Source organism: Pelobates fuscus, chromosome 8 (assembly GCF_036172605.1).
Source record: "Pelobates fuscus isolate aPelFus1 chromosome 8, aPelFus1.pri, whole genome shotgun sequence".
Lineage (NCBI taxonomy): Eukaryota > Metazoa > Chordata > Amphibia > Anura > Pelobatidae > Pelobates > Pelobates fuscus.
In genome coordinates, this window is record NC_086324.1 from 173,673,896 (window position 1) to 173,688,098 (window position 14,203).

Genomic DNA, 14,203 nt, shown 5'->3' on the forward strand with positions numbered 1-14,203 from the left:
TTCCCTACAGACACCTTCCACTACACACGCCTTGCCTTCGAGAGCTAGAGGGAACACTAAACTAGTGACCATCATCATCCATCAACATAAAGTAATGTATAACCTATTGTCCATACAATCTATCTATCTTTTATCTAATGGATGTTCAATATATGTGAAAGGGACCAAACGAGTTACAGGTTCTATTGAAACATAGTGTTAGAATACCTCTAATCCTCACGTCCTCCTGCAGGGGAACTAAGAGCCATGGTATAAGAAATCCCTCTAATTATTCAATAAAGTAGAATATTCATTTGCTCCGATAGCTGTATAGGACGATAAGTTAAAATGACTTTGTTCCCAATAATAATTGGTGTGTATGTATGGTGTTGGGGTATGGCATGTGTTTAGGTATTTGGTTTAATATTGCCCGGTAGTAATGTTCTATTTAAGGATATACATATTGCTGGCTGTTCTAATACAAATTTGATCATATTTTGGCTTTGGTGAATTGTTTATTTAATAGAATAGTTTTGCAAATGTGCTGAGATGAAGTAATTCATTTGCTCTATTTGTAAGTTATCTGTGACGTTGATATGAGAACTAAAATGGTAGAAATGTAAGAATAATAGTTAATACTAGACAAAACCCATAGAAAATGCTTCGCAAGCGCTAGGTGCAACTTGACTTTTATCCACAACTCTTAAAATGTCTAGAATATAAGGAAATCTCAATAAACATGAAAAATAAGAAAATCCCATTGCCATTATATGAGTGGTAATGAAATAGCATTTTTAAACTTCTTTATCAAAACAAACATCAAATAGCAATAAATAAATAACGGGCACTACCTCCTAATACATTTGTATTATAAATAATTCTAATATCTGATAAATCTATTATCTGGTCGTCCATCGGGGGAGGCCTTGATCTGTGCCTGAATATCGAATTGAACATGAGTTGCAATCTACTTTTTTACCACAAGATGGCTCACTTGATACGCTCATAAAATAGCCTAATGCAATGAACAGCCATACCTTGTCAAACCCTATCTCAGACCAAAGTTAAAGCTAGCCCTACTTATTTTCAGACTGCTTGCATCACGGGATGGAAGGAGAAGCAGGTGGGAATGCTGGCACCCAACGCACTTTTAGTTTTGGCAAAAATGTTAATTGCAGCTCACGTATAATTCAATAGGAGGGCATAGAATGTACACCTTAGGGTGTGATGTCTCCACCTGGTGGACAACCAGCTAATAGCGTTCATAGATATTTGGATTATAATACATGCTGTGGCAGGGTCAGAGAGGCTTTCTATGTTAGTAATAGATTGGAGCGATCTCTATTCCCAGCATGATGGGGTTAATTGGTGGGAGTCACCCCTTGAATGTTATCAACCAGGTGAATGCAATTAACCAGCACTAGGGTTTTAAAAGGTTAGCCTCTGAAGACATCAGGGAGTCTAACAGCTGGGAGAGAGGAGGCAGTTAAGCCTGAGACCCTGAGACCCTGAGACCCTGAGACCCTGAGACCCTGAGAAAAAGGTACTGTGTGAAACCTGCTAAAAGTGCTGTATTTCATGTTGTTTAAAACTGGGAACCAGATTAGCTGGCCGGTTGGATAGTTAGTAACACTGTTGTTTAGTAAGTCTCCAAGTTGGAGTAGGATTTATGTTCTTTTTGTTTTATTTTGTGAGAGAGCACAACCTTGTATAAATTGAGGAAAGTGACAATAAACTGCAGTACTATTTTATCCTGATTGTTGCATTTAAAGTTTATTGTGAAGAGCCTGGCCATCCTGCCACAATGCATATAAGGATATACTCTATCTAATCTATCTATCTAATCTATCCAATCTATCTAATCTATCTATCTATCTATCTATCTATCTATCTATCCTTCCTTGGATTTAAAGAACTAACGAGATCACAGGGTAGATATTGAAATAGACATTACTACTAATTTTTATGCCACTATAATGTATTTACCAATATTGTCAAAATTATCAATATGTGACAACACTGACACTACCAAAGCACACACATACACAGTCATACTAAGATACACAATCATATTAACAGAATCTCACATTTACTAAATAAATGCACTGACGCTAATTAACAAATACACTCAGTAACTTGAACCTAGACACTAGACTTGTACATAGGAAGGTTTGGTTCACCTTAATAATAGTTTTTTTTTAACAAACTCACAAGATAATGAAATAATAATAATAATAATAATAATAATAGTGAAGTAGAAGAATACAGCAGCATCTGATTCTCGATGGGGCCGCTAGATGTGTCCCGGTTGGTTATGCAGTTGGGACCAGATAGTGTAATGAAAACAACATCCAGCCTCCCCAACCAGGTGTCCAGCCCCGCACACATTTTATTTAATTGAAGCAAGGTCGGTCTGCCCTTTAACCAGTCCGGGCCTGCGGGTAATTAATCCTATTAAACACATGGAGCCCAGGCCACTGAGGTCACAGATCTCGTGGCTATGGATGGATCTGCCGGGTCAGTCATGTTTTCCTGGACACATATCACTAGTGGACAGAACATGAAAAGTGCTGCCCTGCAGTTTGTAGAATTCATATGCTAAAGGATTTCTGTGATTAACCTGATTTCCCTCCTGCAGCATTAGAATTTTACATTTACACTTTCCACATGCTGCCCATCAGTATGTAAAATCCATGGAACATCTGGTAACCCAGTTATGGAGCAAACCAAAACGCCATCCAGCCTGTAATTAGGGCAATGTCACCCCAATTCCTCAACAAAACATGAGTACAGATCATTTAACTGAGATACTTCTCAGGATTCTCTAGATTTATTAATAGTGATTTATAGTTTTTTCACAAAAATGTTTCTGTCATCAGTTGCAGTTACTATGTTTTAGTGTTTCTGCCCCTACTTCTATACAGGTCCCCCCAACCTGTGGGCATTAAAATAAATAAATCTACCAAGCTTTCATTGTATACTTTGCAGGGTTAAAAGGATAGGACCACTGCATTACGTTGTGACTATAGTGTTCCTTTATAATACTTTATAATACAATTAAGTGAAATTTTTTTTTATATAATTTTCAATGTTTTAGTGAGTTGACTGATTTGTGACTGTTCCGCTTTACGTTTCACAGAAAGTTTTTAAAATTCAAAGATTTATGGTAAACATGCAAAAATTCCCACAATGACAAAAACTGAACAAACTGGTTGCCCTTGCCCATCCCTAAGGGGAGGTCAGAATGATTAACATTTACTGACCAATTTAAACAATGGCCGAACATCTTTTTGATTCGTGATTCTGAATATTATCCGTGGCGCCTACAGAGAGATCATTGGAGGGAAAAAGGATGATTGAATGCTAGGAAACAGTCACTAAATGATTTTATTCATATAGGAAGAGAGAAGCCACCAATCACAAGCCTACCTTCTTTAGAATCTATTCAAACTGCGTTTATAGCTGAATTCCAATCCACCATGCGCACTGCAATACAAACACATCTGGGAAGCAAACATTCCCCCCCCATAGATTTGTTATCCATTACTTCTTTACTGTCAACTTAATTTTCTTTCCAATAGACATCTTTCTCTGCGTTCTGCATGAATATGTTTGTATGAGGAGAAATACATTATTAAAAATTAAACTTTCTCCGTCTCCGATAAAGTCTCAGTTTGTGTGCCTTGGCCTGAATTTTGTGTTTTTCTAATAACTCCAATTAATTGTTTAGTGATTGGACGCCGGCCAGCCTAATCAGCGTTACACGGCTTTCTATTCCTGCTGCCCCGTGGCGTGCTGATACCAGCTAAGATCGCTGACAAATGATGTCCCATAATGGCACATTGCTAGATGATGTACTCGCCATATTCAAGGTGTAGGAGAAGGACAGGAGATCTGTCTGCTCCGGATAGTTTTAACTGTGTTGTTGGTAATTCAAATATATTTCAAAGTTCATATTAAATTAATGGGCAAAATAGCCTATATATATATATATAATGACAATTACAAGTTAGTGAATAGCAATGTTTTGGTGTGAGAGAGCCAATCAAAACTTGCGTGTGAAAAATATCCTGTCTGTATTTTCAATACGTTATTATTATTATTATAGCACCGACATATTCTGCAGCATCGTACAATGGACATATTAAGAAAATCAATCAAATACATTATGACAAACAAGTTAAAGTGAACAGAAACCAGAATCGGGGATGAGGGTGTTCAGACGTCCATACAATTAATATTAAAATTACTGAGCACTGTGTCTACAGGAGACGCGAAAATATCAGATTTCTTATGTTTGAAAATTGGTATAATTTTATAAATGTATTAAATATTCTCTCATTATAAATCATTCTATGTAAATCTTTGTCATCAGTCTCAAAAAACACAATTTAATGAAACTATTACATTTATTGGTTAATGGGGATTTTACATTGACAAGTAACAGGTCTGTTCACACCAGATATTTAATAAATAGATATATTGACCAATAACTCATAATATCAGTGATGTCATGGTTCTGCAGAGCATTACTCCCTGTGATTCCATGTTCTGCAGAGCATTGCTTTATTCTTATTTTGTGATACTGAATATTAAGTCCTCATTATCATGTCCTGGGGGTGTTTCGGTGTATTTGCATGGTAACACATTTGATGGCTTTGGAACTGGTTGGATGACTTTCAGGCTCTATAAAAGACCATCCTTGGTCCTTACAGATCTTCCAGCCAGTCCTAGGACAATCCTCTGTGAATGAACAATGGCTACCATGCCAAGCCTGACCCTGCGTGTGCTGATTGTTCTCCTGGAAGGTAAGCTAACAGAACATCTTCTGTCTCTCCCAGCTGTCCATGTGGCCAGTCTCTGCCAGGCAGCAAAGACATTTATTGTAGCAGCAGAGATGGAAACCGAGGAATAGGGGGTTGGTTACTGGGTACTAAACCTTGTAAATTCACCCTTTAATTCACCCCAATCACTGTTTATTTAGTAAACCCCCAGTTATTTAGGGAAAAGTTTGGCCAGACTACAGTGGGCCATGGGTAACTCTTGCTGACCAATGTAAGGAACTTGTAGATTTGGGATTAATGTGTAAAGAGCTGGACTTTATGTTGTGTTTGTCATTAGTTGGGGGCAATAAGCAGAGGTTTGGCATTTAAACAGTTAAATGTTTTGTAACCCAGAATCCTCTCTGCTCTAAGCAGCGTCATGTTACCCAGTTGGCGCTCTCTGCCTGGAGATCTGCGATAATTAACGGGGCGACACACTCATTTTATACCTCGTGATGTTTCATTTTATACCACAAATAATTATCCCGAGTCCTCACTGTGATCGATTCTCTCTGCCCCAATGATGATATAAACACCATAACCACATTCACTGCCCATATTTCTATAGGTGTCTTAGCTGCGGCTGCTAGTCTAGATATAGGGGTTGGGATACAACATGGCTGTGGGAATAAATGAAATGGAAGCCATTTGTGTTCATTCGCATAGTTTGCAAGGTATTGTGGGAGAAATGTAGACTTAATATGTCAGAGCTCTCTGTAATGTAAACTGATACAATGAATATTCAAGTAACACGATTGTAACTTATTGTTATTGTGTTAATTAGGTTCTGTGTATATTATGGGACAGGAATAACTTCCTTTTAGTTATTCCAAAAGTATATTGTAAATAAATGACCAGAAATAAAACCACAAAATCAGCTTTCTGAAAGGGTTTTATTTATTATCGTATGTGTTACATTAATAACTTGTAAGTCTAGATAACTGTTTTATTAATTGTTACATCATGTTTTATTAATTAGCTTTTGCCAGCATGTTAGTTTGATTTAATTCTTTATTTATAGCCAATTATAAAGTAATCATGGAGATATTATATTATTATTTATTTTTATTTGTCCTACATAAATATAAGAAGATAATATATTTTGGAATTAAAGGTACACTCTACTCTTTTTTTTTAATAATTTTTATTTTTTACAAGTTTTATTGATATAACCTCAAGGAAAACGTGAATGTATATTTTTCTTCATGTTTTGTTTGGGGGTATGTGAAAAAAACAGATTGAAATCTTCATTAATAAACGAGTATAAAATAATAATGGAGATAATATGTTATTGTTTGTTTCTTTTACATAATGGAGACCAATTCTGACATCATCTTCTTGTCTTTTCCATTTAGGAGTCCAGTGGCTGCAGGCAGAGAATGGTAAGTTAAAAATTATCTACATTTTATTTCTTTGATTTTCTGCCTTGTTTGTAGTGATATTTGGGGATATTAGAGAGATTTCTAATGAAAGGGATGTGATATTATGTCACTTGCTCCCATTTTGTTGGATAATCCTGGGAATACGTTCTGTTTAGTAGATCTAATGAGCTGAGTTATGCACTGTTACTAAGATACTCTATCTCTTACTCACACCATGTCCAACTGATGAAAACCAGACTTCTCCCATTCCAACTGTTCTCCACATATTCTTAGCAATTCCTTCCATTTTCTACCCAGTTGTACTCGCTCAACCGCTCTCCACTAAGCTCTGCCCACTCAAGTACACTTCACTTCACTAATTCTCCATCCAGCTTTACTCCATTACCCTTCATCCAGTGCTTCTTACCCAATGATTCTCCACCCTACACTCAACCAAGCTCTATACTGTCTACTACCACTTACTAAACTATCCTCTACCCAGCTCTACCAACTCAACCACTCTCCACAAACCCCGACCCTGTCTAGTCACACTCCACTCATCTAACCATAAGTCTTATTTCTTGCAGTTTGTGGGAGGCCGATAATTGCTGATCGTATTGTTGGAGGTACGGATGCAAAGAAGGGCAAGTGGCCATGGCAGGTCAGCTTCCACTTTCAGGGAGAACACTTGTGTGGTGGGACTGTCCTCACAAATTCCTGGGTGATGATGGCGGCTCATTGCTTCACAGTGTAAGCTCATTACTAAACAAAGCTCTGCTATTCCTCTATCACACATGATATGCACTATATGCACACCCCATATACACGTACTATATACACATACTAAACACACACACACACACAGTATATAGACCTACCTATGCTATATGCACACTATATACATACAATACAAACAGTGTACACACACTATAACTACACTATATACATACACTGCCTCCTGATTACCTCAATTATTTCATATATAAACCTTGACTAGAGACTAGTTTACAGTATCTATCTGGTCAGTGTCTGTAATTAGTCTGTGATTTATTTCAGTATAATTCTAGAACTATTGAGTTTCAATCACTACCCAGCATTTAACTATTATGGTCCATCAATATCAGCTGTCCAGAGGCCATAACTGGCCTGTAGACCTCACTAGTCTATGTTATCTCTCACAAACGTGTACTCTATATCATTATTTTAGTGTATTTTTAATTATTTACCGAAATCCCTTCACTCTCACTATCCAGCACTGACCATCTTTCTGCTTACAGGTCAGACAATAGTCCTTCGTACAGAATATACCTTGGGGCATATCAACTGACAAACCTTCAAGATCCAAATGTAGTGTCCAGGGGGCTAAAACAGATCATAATTCACCCCAACTTCAAGTATGAAGGATCGAGTGGAGACATCGCCTTAGTGGAGTTGGAAAGGCCTGTACAATACACGAATTATATACTCCCTGTCTGCCTCCCATCTCCGTCCGTCAACCTGCCAGAAGGAACCTCCTGTTGGGCTACAGGCTGGGGGGACAGTAACTATGGAGGTAAGTTGACATAAACTGGACATTTAGAACCAATGTGAGATTGCAAATGTTAGGCTATCCATTTAAATTGACAGGGCTTAGGGATGTGCTTGTTTGTAATCAGGGAAATTATAAACACTTTATACAATAAACACTTGTAGTTACCCAGTCAGTGTGATCAGAAATCTTACATTTTCCCTTCGTATAGTGGCAGTACTTACAAGTGGGATGTTCCTTAGGATTCTGGACAAGAAGCTCCCCCTTCTTTAGAATTTAAATGCTGTGCTCCGCCTGCTGCCTCCATATAAGCTGTAACCCAGAGACACTCACCAGTTCTTCTTGTCCCGGCAACGGGACGGACAGGTTCCCCCACAGGTGGAGATTTGGTGCGTTCAGCACAGGTTGCTGACCGGGAGGTGAGTGCCCGATAGTTTCCCGGGCGGGAACTGAGCGGCAACAGTACTTCCGGGTTCGCGTTACGGAACGCGACCGGGTACTGTCTTTTGTGTTTTTTTCTGACGGAGTTCCCAGGCGGTCCTCCTTTGCTCATTACGCATGCGCACAGCGGTGGAACGCACGCCCGGGAGGCTTTGCGTTCCACCAAACACAGAATCGCGCTACTGAGCATGCGCGAAATGGTGTTTGGCGCCAAATTCTAAATTTGGATACATGGCTGTGCAGGACCTTCCTGACCCCAAGGGTGGGTGTACAGTTCTGGTTCTCCGTGTCACCTGCCCTCCTACACGGATCTTAGGTGATTTAAGGTGAGATTTAACTATTTGAACTCTCCTTTTTTCACCTTTCCTTATGCATGCTCCTAGAATAAAAACTATGTCTCCAGATAAGACAGATATAGACAAGATGTCAACTTCTGTTCCGAAACCACAAGTAAATCTAAGCACTTATGTTGTCTGGAATGTGCGGTACCTCTACCTGACGGATGTCGCAAAAATACATGCAATCATTTGAGGTTCTAGGCCTCCTGTGCGCAACGGATCGGCTAGAAAAAGCCGAGCAGACTTATATGGCATCCTTCCTGGGCTGGTTTCAGGAAAATTTGTCCCAGACATTTGAAGCTTATAAAGAATAAAGAACCGGCTATTCGGTAGTATCTGCCCACACAGCGTAGGAGGAATAGATCTCCTTCTGTGTCTGACGTCTCTTCACCTTCAGATATTTCCAGCCTGGCTTCAAGTGTGGAGGAGGGTTTTCCACCAGAAGAGCTGAAGAAATTTATTAAAGAAGTGACGACGGCGGTACAAGAAACTGAACCTACCAAGGGTAAGGTTAAAGGTTTCCCAATGTCTCCTAAAATCTTGGATCTCTATCATAGAGAATGAAAGAATCCTGAAAGACGTACGTTCATTTCAAAACATTTTTAAACTGCTGTTCAAGCTACAGTCTGAAGAAAAATGGGAAGATCTTCCTAAGGTGGATGTTCAGATTGCCCAGCTATCAAAGAAAACCACTATACCCATTGGCGAAGTCTCAGGGCTTAAAGACCCAATGGACGAACGGGCCGAAACTTCGTGTAGAAGAATATTCCAGGCCGCAGGATATCAGTGCAGAGCTGAAATTGCAGGTTCAGCGGTTCTCAGTGCTCAGAGCGTTTCGCTACAAGCCCTGGAAGATTCCCTTATGGGAAATCGGATACAGATCCTTCCCATCTCATGTTCCTACTGAAAGATGAGTTTTCTTCGTTTATCAGCGAGGATTATGGGTTTGTCGTCAGTAGCCAGAAGAGCTCTTTGGCTACGAACATGGACAGCTGACTCTGCGTCTAAGGCATCCTTATGTGAATTACCCTTTGAAAGGAACAACATTTTTTGGCACTCCTTTGGAAGACATTATTAGACAGATGTCTGATACGAAGAAAGCCTTGCCTCTGGAATCTAGAACCCAGGGATATTAAAGTTTTCAGTACAAGGGTCAGAGGTCCTTTCGTTACCAGGGCGGTTTTGCAGGTTTCAAAAACATGGTGGCCTATGGCCATACCAGCCTGAAAATCCCTGATCTCGTCAGATCTCAGAAGCCATCCTGACTCGGGCCTGGTTAGTACTTGTATGGGAGACCAACTAGGTACCTCAAATAAACAGCCGGTGGTCTAGACAGGAATCCAACAGGCATGACAAAAGAGGAAGTTTTTGATGCCATAAGAGAAGGGAGGACGCCTTCGGTTCTTCGCCCAAGACTGGGAAAGAGCGCTTCAAATAGGTGGATTACAAGAACTATTTCAGAAGGTTACAGAATAAAGTTTTCATCGAAACCACGTCCATCCTTCCTACTGTCAAGCTATCCATCAAGAGTAGAACAAATGCTCTTCTTCTTTTAAGAAATGTGGTAGAGAGGTACCCAAACGTTGGGAATTTCAGGGAGTTTACTCACACCTTTTTTCTGGTTCAAAAACCAGATGGATCTTTCCGGCCGATCCTAGACCTGAAACTAGTAAACACCGGCATGCCATACCGGAAGTTCCGTATGGAACGTATTTTGTCTGTGACACACATTTCCAAGGGGAGATTACATGGCAGAGTTGTTTTTTAAAGATGCTTATCTCCATGTACCAGTTTCAGAATCTTCCCGGAAGTTTCTCAGGTTTGCGGTTCTAGCAAGAAAGCGAAGGATTCTCCATTTACAATTCAACTCTTCCCTTTGGCCTGTCCTCAGCTCCTCGAGCTTTTACGAAAATACTGGCACCCATAGCGGCGGTTTTACGTCTGAAAGGTATCTCGATTGTTCCATACCTGGACGTTTGGTTCCTGAAGGCCCAATCAAGACAACTGCTAAATCTTCATCTCAAGCTTACAATGAAGGTTTTAAGAGATCACGGTTGGATCCTAACCTGGAAAAATCCAAGCTGACTGAGTCACGAAGTCTAGAGATCTTGGGTCTTAGAGGAAATTCACAGTCCCTCTCTCTTTTTCTACCAATAGTGAATAAAATGAGGATTTTAAAAGCCGTATCAAAGCTGCATAAAAACCTAAGTTCAATCAGAGATGCTATGAGGTTCTAGGCCTCCTCGCTTCTGCAATCCCAGCAGTGGCCTGGGCAAAGGCAGAAGCAAAACCATTGCAATGGGACATCCTTTCCCAATGGACACGGAAACAGGAAGATCTAGACTCTCCCTTCCTCCTATCCAAAGGGGTGAAAAGACTACTGAACTGGTGGAAACACAGAAGCAAAATCTCAAAGGGCCTATCGTTTGCTCAGAAACAATGGTTTATGATAACCACAGATGCCTCCCAGATGGGTTGGGGTGCCCGTCTAGCTTCTCAGTTCCATCAAGGTCTTGGAACAGAGTGGAGGCAGGCGCTTCCTCGAGTTTCAGGGATTAAATGCGGTTTGGAAGGCACTGGTTTCCTTCCGTTCAGCCATCACCAATCAGTCAATGAGGATTCAGTCAGACACCGCCACTACAGTGGCTTTTTTGAATCACCAGGGAGGCACGAAGGTAAAAGCTGTTCAAGAGCTCTGCTACCACATATGTCTTGGGCTCAAGCGAATCTTCTCGCTATATCAGCTACCCATATCAGAGGGTCTCTGAACGTTATTGCAGACGGCCTCAGCAGAAGCCTTTGGTCTCAGGCAGACTGGGCACTGTCAAGCCAAGTTTTTTTTGGGAGCTGGGTGCACGCTTCGGCAGCCCGGAGATAGACCTATTTGCCACAAGGAGAAACAGGAAAGTACAATGATTTGCTTCCCTCCATCAGGAGATTACCCAGTTGTACTAGACGGTCTATCGATACCTTGGAACTTCGACATGGCTTATGTTGTCGCTCTTATACCACGGATTGTTCACAAGTAAGATGAAGAAGGCAAGTATTTTGGCAGTCCTGCCCTCCTGGCCGTACAGGAGTTGGTTTTCGGAAGTGGAAAACATGACAATCTCACGTTGGCATCTCCCAGTCTGTTCTCAAATATTGGAGAATGTGACTCTCCCCGTGGAAACTCTGGAGATGTTTCACCTGACGGCATGGTTGCTGCAAGGGTGATCCTTCAAGGCCATGGTCTTTCTGACCTTTATGTGATGTGTTGCTGTCTTCTGTCCGCTGGTCCACTTCGAAAATCTATTTCTGAGTTTGGATGAAGTTCAGAACCTGGTGTTCACTTCGGGGTTTGGATCCGGCCACAGCCTCTATCCTGGAAATTCTTTCTTTTTTGCAAGATGGGTTTGAAGCCGGCCTGGGAGTATCTACGCTCAAAGGTCAGATTTCAGCTCTAAATCACTTCCTGGTTTGTGACATTGCCTCAAACCTGCTTATTCGAAGATTTCTTAAGTTCATAAGGCTTATGAGGCCTCCTAAGTTAGTACCTTTCCCTACTTGGGTTCTGTCTCTGGTGCTTCGAGCCCTTTGTGAACCACCGTTTGAACCATTACTGGAGGTTCCTATCAGGTTTCTTACCTTCGAGACGGTTTTCCTGGTGACTATCACCTCTGCTAGATGAGTAGGTGTGATCCGAGCTCTCTCTTTTTCTCCGGAATTCACCATTTTTTTCATCAAGACAAGGTGGTCCTGCACACCAAGCCTTCTTTTTTACCTAAGGTTATTTCTAGTGCTGCGATTAACCAACCTATTGTCCTACCGGTTTTTTGTCAATCTCTTACATCGGATCTGGAAAGAAAGTGACATCTCCTAGATGTTAGAAGTTCCCTGAAAATCTGTCTTCAGAAGACTCAGGGATTAGATCCTTAGATCATCTATTTGTATTCTTTCAGGGCACTAACAGGGGTTGGGCTGTCTTAGGACCCTCTTTGCCCAGATGGCTAACGTATACAATCAGGTTGGCTTATCAATCCAAAGTGATTCCCCTTAGTTTCCCTTTAAAGGCTCGTTCCGCTAGAGCTATGGCAACCTCCTGGGCTGAAAAAGCAGCCGCCTCACCTGAAGACATCTGCAAAGCTGCTGCTTGGTCTTCCTTACATACTTTTATCAAGCATTGTAGGCTGGACGTATTCTCATCATCTGGAGCTGCTTTGTGCGTAAGGGGCTACAAGCTGTGGCCTGCTGAGTTCCCACCCTTTGTTTTATGCAGGGATCTTGCTATATCCCACTTGTAAGTACTGCCACTATACGAAGGGAAAAACAGTCATTTTACTTACCGTAAATTCCTTTTTTCTTAGTATAGTGGCAGTACTGGCTTTCCCTCCGCTTTCAAATAGATTAAATTCTATGCATCATTCGGTCTCCGTTTGGTTCTTTTGTATTACTGGTGAGTGTCTCTGAGTTACAGCTTATATGGAGGCAGCAGGCGGAGCACAGCATTTAAATTCTAAAGAAGGGGGAGCTTCTTGTCCAGAATCCTAAGGAACATCCCACTTGTAAGTACTGCCACTATACTAAGAAAAAAGGAATTTACGGTAAGTAAAATTACTGTTTTTGTTCTTTTGATCCCCATAGTTTCCTTAGAAGATCCTCAGACCCTTCAGGAGGTGGAGCTCGCTCTAATTTACAGACAAACTTGTGAGTCCATGTACCAGTCCAGCCTGGGATATAGTCCTGTGTTCCACCTTATCGAGGATGATATGATCTGTGCCGGCTACAAGGAGGGTCAGAAGGACGCCTGCCAGGTACACAAACACATTTCACTTTATTAGTTTATTTTATGAAAATCTACTGCTCTTTCCAATCCTGCTTCTCTCTATGTTTACACGTCACTCGTAATTTCAGCTTCTATATCTCTATAAATAAATCTCACTGTTTAATTGTATGTTGCGTTGTGTACGTCATGATTTATTTTCTTCAATCCAGGGAGATTCTGGTGGACCCCTTGTGTGCAACGTTAATAATATCTGGCTGCAGGTTGGAGTCATTAACTGGGGTGTGAGTTGTGCTATGCCCAACAGCCCAGGTGTCAACGCCAGAGTTAAAATGTACATTGACTGGATAAAGAGCTATGTGCCTTCAGTCAGTATTACTGACGCAGGACTATTCCACAGACAAGGTGTTCTTCTGAACTCAACACAGGACAAACTCATCTCCCTCTCAGAATCCAGCAGCATCAACTCCACCCAGGAGGAGAAACATCCTTCTGTAAATTCTACTGAAGTAAAAATGGAGAAGTCTAATGGTGGACCTCAACTGCACACAGTGTCCATGTTCAGTCTGTTGCTAAGTCTTGCCTGTGTGTGGATCAAGCTTGAATAAAGAGACAATGAGATACAGTTACCTGACTGACGTTATCAACATTGAATACAGAGAATCCCGTTAAGTTGATATCTCACAAAGTGTGAAAGCGTTTAGATTAGACTTGTCCAATGGACAAAACCTCCACAGTACAGATTTGCAAGATGTCTATTGATATTGTCCACACAGTGATGGTCACGTTCTCATTCAGCTGGTCTACACATTGAGGGTGTCATGTCTCATCCAAAGAAATAACACAGACTTTCCTGATTACCGGATCAAAGCTATGTTCCTCTTTATGTGGGATACAGCATCGAAGGATAATGGGGACAAATAAGTTACATGATTATAAGTTTGGGCTTTCAAGCGAATTACTGGAATCAT

General features: G+C 40.9%; 1 protein-coding gene across 1 annotated transcript; it reads left to right on the plus strand.

Annotated features, from left to right (window-relative positions):
• Positions 1-4,735: 4,735 nt before the first annotated feature.
• Positions 4,736-13,888, plus strand: LOC134571379 (serine protease 27-like). The gene is made up of 6 exons (XM_063429580.1): positions 4,736-4,787; positions 6,158-6,184; positions 6,751-6,913; positions 7,441-7,715; positions 13,094-13,263; positions 13,445-13,888. Exons 1-6 carry the CDS (start codon positions 4,736-4,738, stop codon positions 13,838-13,840), a joined length of 1,083 nt encoding a protein of 360 aa, XP_063285650.1. The 3' UTR covers positions 13,841-13,888.
• Positions 13,889-14,203: the final 315 nt, after the last annotated feature.